This window comes from Nylanderia fulva, unplaced genomic scaffold (assembly GCF_048542155.1).
Source record: "Nylanderia fulva isolate GAGA-0341 unplaced genomic scaffold, ASM4854215v1 Scaffold1, whole genome shotgun sequence".
Classification (NCBI taxonomy): domain Eukaryota; kingdom Metazoa; phylum Arthropoda; class Insecta; order Hymenoptera; family Formicidae; genus Nylanderia; species Nylanderia fulva.
In genome coordinates, this window is record NW_028189192.1 from 9,531,651 (window position 1) to 9,543,568 (window position 11,918).

Sequence of the window (11,918 nt, forward strand, 5' to 3'; positions counted from 1 at the left end):
TATATATTATATATATTTTATATCTCATAGTTAAAACTATTTTTAATGAAAAAATATTACAATATTATATTACAATAATATTTTAATAAGTGTTACACATTGCGACAAGACAGATCTATTGTATCGATAGTATAACGATCGATCGAATGACAATAATATGAGAAATCACATTCCCGTGTTAACCCTTCATTTTTTAATTAAAGATACAGATAAATACTCTTACGTCACACAATATCACGTGATAATTATGTTTCTGGAATTAAATAATTCATCTAGCTTAATATTTTGCATAGATTTGTTATCTCATCTTTTAAATTTTATCTAAAGTCTACTTTATTCTTTGAATTTAATCTAAAATAATTCTATTTAGACCAAAATCTTTTAAAAAATCTACTTAATAACAAATTATACTAACAATAAGTATAAAATGACACGTACACAAAAAGATTTCTTAATACGAGTGTGACTCAATTCTATCTCTCAATAAAGCCTTTTCATATATTAGTAATTTTTCTATACACATGTGTACATATATAAATAAAGTATAGAATTATTTACTCATTACTATAATATTCCATATAATGTGAAACATGTACGATCATTAGTAAATCAATATAAATCATAAAAAGGACCATAAATTGATCATTCTCATATTTGCAACCTTAAAAAAATATCAAATTTTTCATTTATCGTATTAAGAGCGGTTCTAATACATTGTTGCATACTATATTCACAGCCTATATATACATCCTTCCTTATCTCTATATACATTTTCGATTTGATCATTTGCAAATTGTTGGAAACAATCGCGCAATCTTATATTTCCCTCTTTCTTGTTAACTAGTATCGCACGATCTTTAAGCGAAATCGCTTAATGTCTATTATCGCAATAACAAAATCCGACGAACCTTTTCACCAATATCGTTGAATTTGTTGAATATTTTACCTGATGAATCTCTCCGCTCACTCTTCGCAAAAACATTTGTTATAAGTTAACGTCGTTTTCTGGAAAGTTGCTTCTTGTTTATGCATACATCACTGAAGTGTTTGCGGATTGCTAAGTGGTTTATATCCCTGTAATAAACAATTTATATGTTAGTGGCAGCGACTAGCATTAATTTTTCTCGACAAAAAATGCAAAAAATTTTTATAGCTGTTTTAATCGCTATTTCAATTTGATCATATTAAATTTGGAATAAGCGAATAAAGACTAATTGACAGAAAATAATGGAAAAAACAAAACGGAAAGAAATAGATCATACTGCATTCGAAAATAATAGAAAAATTAGACGGCAATAGAGAAGTCACATAGTTCGCATAGCCTTTTCAGTGATTCATGCTGCCATAATAGCGTACATTTAGCCGTTCGTTTCCAGGTCTTACAGTGTTATTAAATGAGTCGCGCAAACGTTCTGTAAATGTTTTGTATTCCATTTCTGGGTTACTTTGCCCAAAGTCGAAGTCTGCGACTTCTACTGTAAATCTTGCTCTGCTTTGAATATAATACGCCACACCGAATACTATTAGTACCACGGCAACGAGCGAACAAGAGACTGGTACTACGATTACCGACAATTGCGGTTTTGTTGTAACTGTAAAAACGTTATTATATTATTATGCAATTGTGTCAACAAATTGAAGGGACGATGATACTTATTTAGATATTTTGTTAAATTAAAACTTACCTTTGTAAATGTTTATTGTTAATGGATAAACTTGTTTACTGACTTCGTTGTTCAATATGATCAATATTGTGTAGACACTAGGCTCGAGGAAATAATGGAGAATAGAGAAATTGCATGAGTGCAACTGTTCTACATCATCGCATGTTTCGTTTCCCGTTATATTGTATTTTCCATGGTGGAATTGAAGACACTTGCAGAAGGGCCCCGATCCCTTACAGGTTACATTCAGAGACAGCATATCCCATGGTTGGATCCAGTTTGTACCTTCCACTGAGATGTTTGACACAGGAGCTAAAAACATTTATTCAAAAGAAGTTATAAAATAAATTAATATTAATTTGTAGATAAATTTATCTATGTACAAAGTTTGTAAAATATTAGATGCATATTCTACTAACCACGAACGTGAATCTTCCTGTAAAAGTATCCATATGTTTTGTTAGGATCCGGCGGAATGAGAGAAGTGTTTGAACAAATGTAAGGCAAAGACATATTGGCAGCATCTATCGTGCTTATAGTAGTGATCGGAGATGCAGTCGTCACAGGCTTTATCGATGGATCTACACTTGCAACAGTTGTTGACAACATAATTGTTGTTACATCTGTGATACGAGTTCCATTTGGATTTGCTGTAGTAGCATTTGGTGAAACTGTCGTCACATTAATAGGCGCGGTCGTAGTTGTAGATGGCAAAATGGTCGTGGTTGTAGGTGGATCGTACGAAGCAATCACCAAAGCTCCTATTTCATGTGTCATGCCAGGACTCGTAAAATTATATGTAAAAGCGAAATTATCCGTATGACCATAATACTTGCAATCAATAAACCAATATGTCGATATTGCTGTTGCCTTCTGCATTATAAAATCATAATCTCCTTTGCGTATATCTATTGTTAGGTTTGTTTCATTTACTGAAGAGATATAATCTCCTACTATAGTTTTATTAGTTTGTTTTGCAGTTATATTACCATTAAGATATTCTAAAATTAAAACAGTTAATGAGTATAAATAATAATATATGTTTATAAGAAAGAAAAGTAGTGAAAGAAATGTTTTAACAAATGTTTTACCAGTAATCTCAAACTCAATACGAGCACTTGTATCAAATGTCCATATAATTCCCCAAGTATGATAGCTGACTTCTATGTCTACCATGTAGGTTCCAGGTGTGTTATTTTCCCGTGAATAAGTTACATTCCAAAATGTTGTTGTATTTGATGTACCAACGATCTAAAAAGTAATAATATATAAAATTGATAAAATTAATAACTCTCTTCTAAACAAAATAATGGAAAATACTAATATTAAAATATATATCAAATATAGTAATTAAATCAATAACTAAAGAGAATATCCACAAATTTAAACGTAATTAGATGTTAATATTGCCTCCTAATTTTAACAATCTTCTGTCAAAGACTAAAACCTGACAATTTATAGTTTCAAGCAACTTGATTATCAAATATGAAAAATATACATTATAACTTTCCAACCTCATATTCATGTCTATCCATTGAATTGTCGGTCCATTTATATTTGTAGGTCCCATATGGTCGCGTGTTTTCTTCTGTGTACAAATCTGCTCTCAAATTGATTGTAGCACCCAAAATAGCTGGTCCATCGTGTGACAGTTGGACATAGTCCTTGGCAGTAACTGCAAAGTGATTAAAAACTATGAAGTAAACCATGTAACTTATCACAATTATATGCAACGATAAGAAAAAAAAACGACGCAATAAATATAAAAAGAATGAGAAAAATATCCTTGTAACGGTGACAGAACAAAAAATATTTTTAAGTGATTCTTCTTTAATTTATCATGTATTATTACCTTGTAATAAACACCAAACACTCCAAACAAGATGGCAATAAAAACGCGCTGTTTGCATTCTGTACGTTGTTAGAACGCGTCACATTCGCGATTGTTTTCAAATTACTTTGATGCTCATCGAGAACATCGGCAACTATATCCTTGACGGCTCTTCACTGAATCGCCATTTTGCCTGATTCGGATAAATACATTCCACTTGACACTACCTTCGCTTCAAAGCGCAAAATTCTTCGTGCCGGGCAACTATTATGCATCCATTCGAAAACGTTTCCGATCGGAATAATTTCATTTTTCGTCATATTCCTATTATGAACATTTACATTAGGAATTTATCTGAATATTCAGAATAGAAAAATAACAAAAAACGAATTTATTCCAATCGAAAACATTTCCGAATACATAAGAATACATAAGAGCTACCCCGATCAGAGTCCATCAAGCACTTCGAAGTGAAGATAGTGTCAAATGGAGCACGTGTCACGTCTGCCAACAATAACGATTAGTGCCAACTGAATATTGCAACTGTATCGATAAAATAAAATTTTTCCTAAACAATGACCTTATCTAGGGCAGATAAAAATGATTACGTTTTTATCTACACAACGCAAAAATCGACAACAGCTGATCATTGAAACAGCTATGTGACACGTGACACCTGTTGAAAATAAAGTACCTGTTTTGAAAGTTTAATTTATTTTTCATTAGAATCTAATTTTAAATTATGATTGCCTTTTGTTGCATTAAGATAAAAGAATAATTAAATAGATAGAATAATTTAATTAAAACTTTAAAGATTTCCTTACAAAGTTCGTATTTCTTACAAAAAGACGTTGACGTTATCTTAAAAAACTACAATCAAAATAAATTTCATATAAAAAAAGAAGATTACGATGCCAAGAACATTTTTCTCCGACTTTTTACCGATTTTCCGACATTATAGATTTATGAAAAAAATAAATTTTGTCAATACATTGAAGTGGAATGTTAAAGGTGAATATAGAAGTTCATCCACTTCGTTACATGTTGAAACAAACAGTGGTTTGTCTGTGGACGAAGAACTGCAAGAAATTTTTAAACTCAAACACACCAAGATTAGTAACTGGATTATAGAGGTTGCTATATATTTCTTAATTCTAATTCTAATAAAACACAATTTTTCCTATTGGAAATTTTTCCATTGAAAAATATTTACAGAACAAAGTACGTGCACTATGTATTAGATATACTGAAAGCAACAGAGAAAATCGTCAACAGATTTTACGCACTTTGGCTTTACAATATGCTGTGCAACATAACGATATATGCCAAGTGGCAAAGAAGTTGGTCTCTACTGAGGTATATTATTATAGGAGTTTTATGCGATACCTTAATCAAATATCATTCAAGATACATTAAATCTTATTTCAAGTATTTCTTTTATATTTATACTAATACTTTGTGAAAATTTATATATACTTATCACATAAATATAACATTCTTTCTTGGAAAATATAATTATAAGTACAAGTTGTAAGATAATTATAATTAAAGTTGTAAGATGGCTAATATTTTTATTTTGTTTTAGCCTGAAAATGAGAGGCAAATGATTGTCCATGAGAGAACTCTGAAGAACATTCTTACACCTGCTTATTATTGGTTATTTTTTATCATAGGAAGATTACAGCATGGTGTGAAATTTTTAGTCGATTTAAGGACTGATGTCTTGGTAAATAAATATCAAAAAAGTTTATATTACAAATAATTTACTTGCAAGTGACAATGTTACAATCTAATTCTTATAAAATATAAATCTTTGCTCAAGTTAGATTTTTATTTCCATTGAGATACTTTTGTTAGGAACTAATGTCAGAGGCAAAAGATATGGATGAAAGTATAATAATACAACAGCTAAATCATACCTTGCGAGATTTGCTTTTGCTCTGGTTTTCAATAGGTTTTTTACACATGGAGAGAATAACTTGGGAAAGTGCATGTGATATATTGCAAAAGGTAACAATACCTTTAATCTCTTCTGTTATTACTTCATTAATGTAAATTTTCGATTTTAACATCCGATTCTTTATTTGTAAATTTGAAGGTTTCTGATTATGAAGCCATACATCCTATGAGAAATTGGTTGGACTTAAAACGCAGAGTTGGACCATATAGAAGATGTTACATATTTACACATCCATCCATGCCAAGAGAGCCTCTTGTTGTATTGCATACAGCATTATGTGATATTATACCAGGTCAAATATATCTGAAAAAGATTAAATATATGTAAAAAATCTGTTTTTCAATTTTTAATTGAAATTGTTTTATAGAAAGAGAAGAGACTAACACAACTAATCTTTAGCAGTAATCTTCATATCTTTGATTTATAGATTCTGTGAAGGGTATACAGGAAGCTGAATCTAGAATTCTAGGAAATGCAAAAAGACATATAACATTTTTAGAAGAAGATAAATCAAAAATAAAAGCAGCAATATTTTATTCTATAACATCTACACAAAAAGGATTGCAGGTAGTTGGTTTGTGACAAAAGTTTTAATTAGAATGTCAAATTTAAATTCAGAATATCACAAATTAACAAAAGTTATATGTATATATACTTTATATTGTACAAATAAAAAATTATATACAACTATAAATAAATGATTTTGTACAGGGCATTGAGCTTGGTAATTATCTAATAAAAGAGGTAGCCAGTGAAATTATAACTGAATTTCCAGCTGTGCAGCAATTGTCGAGTTTATCACCAATACCAAACTTCAAAACTTGGTTATTTGACAAAATAAAAAAAGGTAAATAACAATTTTTAAAAATTAAATAATGATTACATAATTTATCTTACAGATGTAGCATTCATATTTACCGTGCAAGAACATGAAATTATAAAAGATATCTTAAAAACAAAAGACTTGGTATCATCCTTGAAAAAAGTCTTGAGCACTTCATTGTGGACAAATGATAAGCAATTGTCAGAATCTTTAAAAGAACCACTACTTCGAGCATGCACATGGTATTTATATAAGGAAAAACGACGTGGTTATGCTTTAAATAGTGTAGGTATGTTCTATGTAATTTTTTTTCTACTTTTATAATCAATAAGTGCACAAATTATATTTCTCAGATAAAAAGAATTAATAAAATTAAGTGAATAGTACATAATTAGTATTGTATGCAAAAAAATATAATTTTTTTCTTAATAATTTATATATAAATGTATATATTATATCTTATAGCTAATTTTCATTTACGTAATGGAGCTATGATGTGGCGAATAAATTGGATGGCTGATCCTTCACCACGTGGAGTAGCAAATAGTTGTGGTATAATGGTTAACTATAGGTATACATTTCATTGACTTTAGTTTCTAAAAAAAAAAACTAAAAATATATAATCTCATTATTACTATATTCCTAGATATTTCTTAGAAGAATGTGAGAAAAACAGTCGAAATTACATTGAACATTTTGTCATAAATGCTTCTGAAAATATAATTAATATTGCCACACAAGCAGAAAAATTAAGAGTTACTTACAATATAAACTGTGATATAATATAAAAGAATCATGAAAAAAATATAACAAATATCTACATACATATCTAAGGGCAAAAGAATATGGTAAGATAATGATACTGATAATGAATCATATAACTGAACTAAGGTGAAGGTGCCTAAGTTATTGATAAAAAAATTCTCTTTATTACTCTTCAAATTTTATGTTTTTATTAAAGATTATTAAATTTGTTCATTTATACAATAGCTGATTCGTTTCCAGCTTAAAGACAGCACAATGGTCTGCAGACAAGTCTAGAACAAATAACATAAAATTTCGATTATAATTCAAAAAATTGTCTGTTTTTTACAGAAAATCAAAGAGAATCAAAGAAGAGCATGGGGAGACAATTGAAAAGTGCCATTAAATTTGATATAAATTGAAATCATTAAATTTACACATATAATTTCTTGTCTTAATATTTCTATTTAATTATATACATTTTCTATAAATTTATATATGTATATACATATATATAAATAAATAAATAAAATTAAAGTACATACCTGTAGTCAAGGCTGAGTTTGGTGAAAGTTCGCGGGAAGATGAGGTCTACTTTCTAGTTTTGTGTAATCCAAATGGAATTCCTTAGCTACCTTTCTCCAGTTTTGCGCATCAAAATAATAATAAGTACCACGTTCATATGTCGACGTCTTTTCTACAATTCCCAAACCTGGTGCCTGCGTTATCCAAACTTTTTCTTCCATATGATATCGCCATTCTCTGCTGTACCTTTGTGTCACATACATAGAATTAGATGAATAACGAGTTTGCAAATATTTTCGAGTATGAGAATCAATTGTGCTTACAATTCTGCCGCCGCAGCTAATTGCAATACATCCCCAACATTTGTATAAAACATATAAAACAGTAGATCATCTTTATATCGATTTAGTTTAACTGGTGCTAGCTTATCCCTGAAACATGGAAAGTTAATTTTAGTGATAAAATAATTATTTGTCTCGATGCAAAGTCAATATTATATCTATATTGTTTTCGTTTCAAATTGTATTCACATATTTCAGTATAAATAATATAATTTCCATCTATCTTTTAGATTAATATATATATTCTTTTAGATAAAAAAAAGAAAGCATCTCTCAACAATTTATATGATAATATGCAATTAAAAGATACTTAAGTATTGTTTTTATTATAATCCTGGATATAACAATAATGCATAGTAAAACAATCTGTACCTGATCGCGGCATTTATAAGATATTCCGGTGGTACGTGAAAATCTATATCTTGTGGTCTACAAGGTGTTTCCGCCCAGGGACCACCAAAATTCTGATAAAGATTTTCCGGCGAATTCAAATTCAATCCTAATGCCGTAAGATCTTGACCTAATGCCAGTGACACTAGGTTTGGATCCGTCTCCGCCGCTCTAATAAACGTCAAAAGCCCAACCATACCGAATTGATCCTTCACCATACTTGCGGGTATGTTTGTCACCTTACCTGCATGCGACAATTGTATGATTAAACGAATTAATACAATTATTATTTCGTTTAAGATAATGCATACTGATCCAACGAATCTTTAGTTACCATCGGGCGATGTTTGGATGCCTCTTTTAGAAGACTGAGATTTTTCAGATCCAGGGGCTCTGTTTGCCTGCAATACGTCTTGTCCAATTTCTGGACCGAGCCCTACAGGTATATTTTTATCACCAGACACACTGCCACCGGGTGATGGACCTTCTCGATTCTGTGTACCTGGTAATGCGGGAAAATCTTCCGAGCTCATAGTAAACTCGCTCGATTCGGATGTCGGTTGTTTGACCATCCCAACTGTAACACACAATTACATGAATTGTATTGACAATTACATTAGCGACATAAATTACTTATATTTATGTTAAGCGTATGTAAATTTCGCATATACATATGTAAGTCGCGTTATACTATTTTGAAATTTCAATATCTCAATACCGAGTGCGGTTATATTATTCCAAACATGAGAAAATTAAAAATATAATAAATTTTAATAAAAGCATGTAAGTCTTTCTAAAAAAAAAAAAAAGAAAAAAAAAAGAAGACTAATACTCAAATCAGTAAGTGCATTATAAATATGAATGTTTTACAGTGTATATAAAAATATAATTGGCTCCCGCATTTTTGCATTCTTCTAGACACTAACCATAAGGCCGTTTCCCTGGCATGGGACTAGGTTGCGGCATAGAATCACCTTGACCTCTATTCGTTAGGGAGGGAAACTCCGAGAGATCTAACAGAGGGGGAGTATTTGTATCTCCGCCGCCTCCACTCCCAAAAACAGAGTGGAAATTGTTAACCGCACCTTGAGATCCGTAATTACGACTTGGAGGAATTCCGAAACTGCCCATACTACCCATTGGATTTGAAGCTCTGCAATATAGATGGAGATGATTGCAGAGAGAGAAAAAAAGAAAAAATCAAAAGAGAAAAACTATGGGCTTTACATTATTATGCTCGATTATGCTCTAATTTATTCATTCATAGTGCAATATAAAAAAAAAACAATGCAGATCATAACAAAGATTATAAGATTTTATTATACAGAAGAGAACTAACCCAAGAGCAGGCATCGTACGTCTATCTGTAAAAGCTCTCTGCCCAAACAGTCCTCTACTGCCCATAGGAGAGAGTTGCTGCTGTTGCTGATGGCTATTCTGTCCACCACCAGAGCCCGATGCTCCGGGATAAACGTTAGTGGCAACTATCGCTGAATTGGCTGTACTCGAGGTGCTTGCAGATGACCCTGAGAACATGCCCGAGGTAGGCGTGACATGACCCGCGAGGGTCGACGTGTTTAAACCCCCCCCGCCTCCGGCTGCCCGTGAAGTGAGACTTGCGTTCGCAATACTGCGTGGCGGTTGTTCAAAGTTCAGATTGGCCATAGCCCGATGGCACGACTGTTAATGAAAATGTTTTTGCCCGAAAACAGGCACACCACCGAGCACTCTTGTTTCCCCAAAACTTGGTTAGCACATCCACTTTTCTTTTTCTAATACAACACTCAAAAGCTCTTCGATTATATGGGATCGCCGATGATCCATGACAAAAATTTGTGACCTGAAACAAGAAAGCAATTAATTCTCTATCGATAATTGAGCCATTATTAAAATGTACATTATTGTTTTACCTCCTCCTCTTGTCACAGCCCCCTCAGTGACAGTTACATTAAAATGCAGCACCGAGATAAGAAAGTACACACCTGTAATAACAAACAATACATTTATATGAGACCATTGATTTAATATAGAAAAGTATTTTATATATATACTTCTTACACTTAACTAAAATTAAACATACATCTATGGTGGAGAATTTCAATTCTTAAAATTCATTCTGCTTATTAAATATATGTCAATTCTACTGTAAACACAGATTTTTTTAAATTCACTACAACTGCGATAACTTAGCCTTTATATTTTAACAAGTATTATATTAAGGATTTTAAAATAAAACATTCTAATCCAATTCTAGATTCTAAAGTTTTAATCTAAAATCTTGACATACATTTAACGATGCCAGATCTAATTCTGCCCTCGTGTTCTTCCTGACACACGTTAGATTAAGATCATAGGATTCATAAATTCTACATTAGACACATGTATAAGCTTGGTCTCTCTCATTAATTCATCAATTCTGTCTTGCAAAAGGAGCGTATAATAGTGCGCTTGGCGTACTGCTTTTCCGCGCATTTCTCTGAAAAAGCGCGAAAAGAGAGAAAGAGAGACCAAAGATCCGTCCGCGAATAAAAGCCGCGCGTACCAAGAAGTAAACACGGGCCGATCAACGACTCTGTTGACACTATCTGGACGGGTAGACGAGGCGCAGAAAGGGACGAAAGGTTATAAAAGTGGTGCGTAAAGCGTGAAAAAAACAGCGAGAGCGGCGCGCGCCGCGACACTACCTGGGACGAGATAGCCACCAGCTGCGTATCACGACGCGACGAGTCCCATCGTGTACTCGCGAACGAAGAGCGGACGAATGTTGAGGAGGGAGAAAAAAATGAAAAAAAATACACACACGCACGCACGAGCGCGAGAACGTCGTCGATTCTCTCTCTCTCTTGCACGAGGTTCTTGGCAGTGGCTGCTGCTGCTTCTGCTGATGATGATGATGCTGATGATGGTTGGTGGCTGGTGGTGTCTGTCGGTGGCCTCTCTGGACTCTCGGCGAGGGGGTCTTCGCGGGACTCCGGAGAACACGAAACGGCCGAACTCGAACTGTCACTTGGTCGCGTCAAACTGCGAACACGCACGTGGACGTTGGGGCACGCGGCGATCAGGATTTCATACACATCACAGTGCCCTTCAGTTAACAGGACCTACTGTTTTGTCACTCGTAGTTTCACGAACTTAAACAACACTAGAGGCACGAACCGTCTGCCATATTAACAATTTCTACGTCGTTGCTCGAGCGAGAGTCGAATCGATCAGCGAAGTCCCGATATCTGGTTGACGTTTGGGAGATAATAAATCCACGGACGATATTTCCGCGTCAATCGTGCGTCCGCACGTCGTGGAAAGGTTCGCTCGCGTACGTCGTCGCCTGGGCTAAAACACAACAGTCTCGAACTTGACTAAGGATGCGCAATAACCTCCTCGCCGCGAGTCTAGGGTTATTTTCTCGGTCACTGTTGCGCGTTTCTCCCGTGTTCCGAGCGACCAATCGGAACGAAGTGGACAAAAAGTTCCCTCGCTCTGATTGGTCGGATCAAACTCACCAAAGGTCTCACGCGATGACATTTAATTAAGGCGGATCCGCATCGCGGATCCCGATCCGGAAGAGAGATTACGAATCTATCTCCGTGTTCCACTTCTTTGTTTTTGCGAGTCGACGCGTATCGGTGGGTCAACTTGGAGT

General features: G+C 33.4%; 3 protein-coding genes across 10 annotated transcripts; 1 reads left to right on the top strand and 2 right to left on the bottom strand.

Annotated features, from left to right (window-relative positions):
• Positions 1-64: 64 nt before the first annotated feature.
• On the bottom strand, positions 65-3,930 carry LOC114939972 (uncharacterized). Of its 3 annotated transcripts, none has more exons than XR_003821371.2 (7): positions 3,517-3,930; positions 3,179-3,339; positions 2,756-2,915; positions 2,084-2,665; positions 1,686-1,976; positions 1,263-1,592; positions 65-1,074 (listed from the first exon to the last, which is right to left on the bottom strand). XR_003821371.2 is itself a non-coding variant. In XM_029314448.2 (7 exons), the coding sequence occupies exons 1-7, from the start codon at positions 3,572-3,574 to the stop codon at positions 1,036-1,038; spliced, it is 1,527 nt and encodes a 508-aa protein (XP_029170281.1). In that variant the 5' UTR covers positions 3,575-3,928; the 3' UTR covers positions 65-1,035. The 3 variants fall into 3 exon arrangements, 2 of the variants coding, with proteins under 2 accessions (XP_029170281.1, XP_029170282.1); XM_029314448.2 differs by having other exon boundaries at positions 1,357-1,592; positions 3,517-3,928; XM_029314449.2 differs by having other exon boundaries at positions 1,384-1,592; positions 3,517-3,927.
• Positions 3,931-4,118: 188 nt separating this feature from the next.
• LOC114939971 (malonyl-CoA decarboxylase, mitochondrial) lies at positions 4,119-7,572 on the top strand. 2 transcript variants are annotated; one of them, XM_085481262.1, is made up of 12 exons: positions 4,119-4,185; positions 4,457-4,628; positions 4,711-4,851; positions 5,081-5,221; positions 5,353-5,505; positions 5,594-5,747; positions 5,883-6,022; positions 6,167-6,302; positions 6,355-6,567; positions 6,744-6,849; positions 6,925-7,126; positions 7,374-7,572. In XM_085481262.1, exons 2-11 carry the CDS (start codon positions 4,461-4,463, stop codon positions 7,064-7,066), a joined length of 1,494 nt encoding a protein of 497 aa, XP_085337388.1. In that variant the 5' UTR covers positions 4,119-4,185; positions 4,457-4,460; the 3' UTR covers positions 7,067-7,126; positions 7,374-7,572. The 2 variants fall into 2 exon arrangements, with proteins under 2 accessions (XP_085337388.1, XP_029170280.1); XM_029314447.2 differs by having other exon boundaries at positions 4,124-4,628.
• Positions 7,215-11,631, bottom strand: Rga (CCR4-NOT transcription complex subunit regena). Of its 5 annotated transcripts, none has more exons than XM_085481275.1 (9): positions 11,089-11,631; positions 10,189-10,260; positions 9,618-10,118; positions 9,205-9,431; positions 8,613-8,855; positions 8,261-8,522; positions 7,871-7,978; positions 7,568-7,793; positions 7,215-7,315 (listed from the first exon to the last, which is right to left on the bottom strand). In XM_085481275.1, exons 3-8 carry the CDS (start codon positions 9,941-9,943, stop codon positions 7,574-7,576), a joined length of 1,386 nt encoding a protein of 461 aa, XP_085337401.1. In that variant the 5' UTR covers positions 9,944-10,118; positions 10,189-10,260; positions 11,089-11,631; the 3' UTR covers positions 7,215-7,315; positions 7,568-7,573. The 5 variants fall into 5 exon arrangements, with proteins under 5 accessions (XP_085337401.1, XP_085337396.1, XP_029170283.2 ...); XM_085481270.1 differs by having other exon boundaries at positions 11,085-11,631; XM_029314450.2 differs by having other exon boundaries at positions 11,079-11,631.
• Positions 11,632-11,918: the final 287 nt, after the last annotated feature.

Bases quoted from the DNA above. Each gene is read 5' to 3' on its own strand.
- LOC114939972 (XM_029314448.2), bottom strand. From the start codon at position 3,574: ATGCAAACAGCGCGTTTTTATTGCCATCTTGTTTGGAGTGTTTGGTGT. The intron at 2,666-2,755 runs GTAAAACATTTG...TTTTAATTTTAG, and splicing joins TATTGAGTTTGAGATTACTG to AATATCTTAATGGTAATATA. The intron at 1,075-1,356 runs GTACGCTATTAT...TGTTTATTACAG, and splicing joins CTGGAAACGAACGGCTAAAT to GGATATAAACCACTTAGCAA.
- LOC114939971 (XM_029314447.2), top strand. From the start codon at position 4,407: ATGCCAAGAACATTTTTCTCCGACTTTTTACCGATTTTCCGACATTAT. The intron at 4,629-4,710 runs GTTGCTATATAT...AAATATTTACAG, and splicing joins TTAGTAACTGGATTATAGAG to AACAAAGTACGTGCACTATG. The intron at 6,303-6,354 runs GTAAATAACAAT...TTTATCTTACAG, and splicing joins ATTTGACAAAATAAAAAAAG to ATGTAGCATTCATATTTACC.
- Rga (XM_085481275.1), bottom strand. From the start codon at position 9,943: ATGGCCAATCTGAACTTTGAACAACCGCCACGCAGTATTGCGAACGCA. The intron at 9,432-9,617 runs GTTAGTTCTCTT...TCTATATTGCAG, and splicing joins CGTACGATGCCTGCTCTTGG to AGCTTCAAATCCAATGGGTA. The intron at 8,856-9,204 runs GTTAGTGTCTAG...TGTGTGTTACAG, and splicing joins GCCAGGGAAACGGCCTTATG to TTGGGATGGTCAAACAACCG.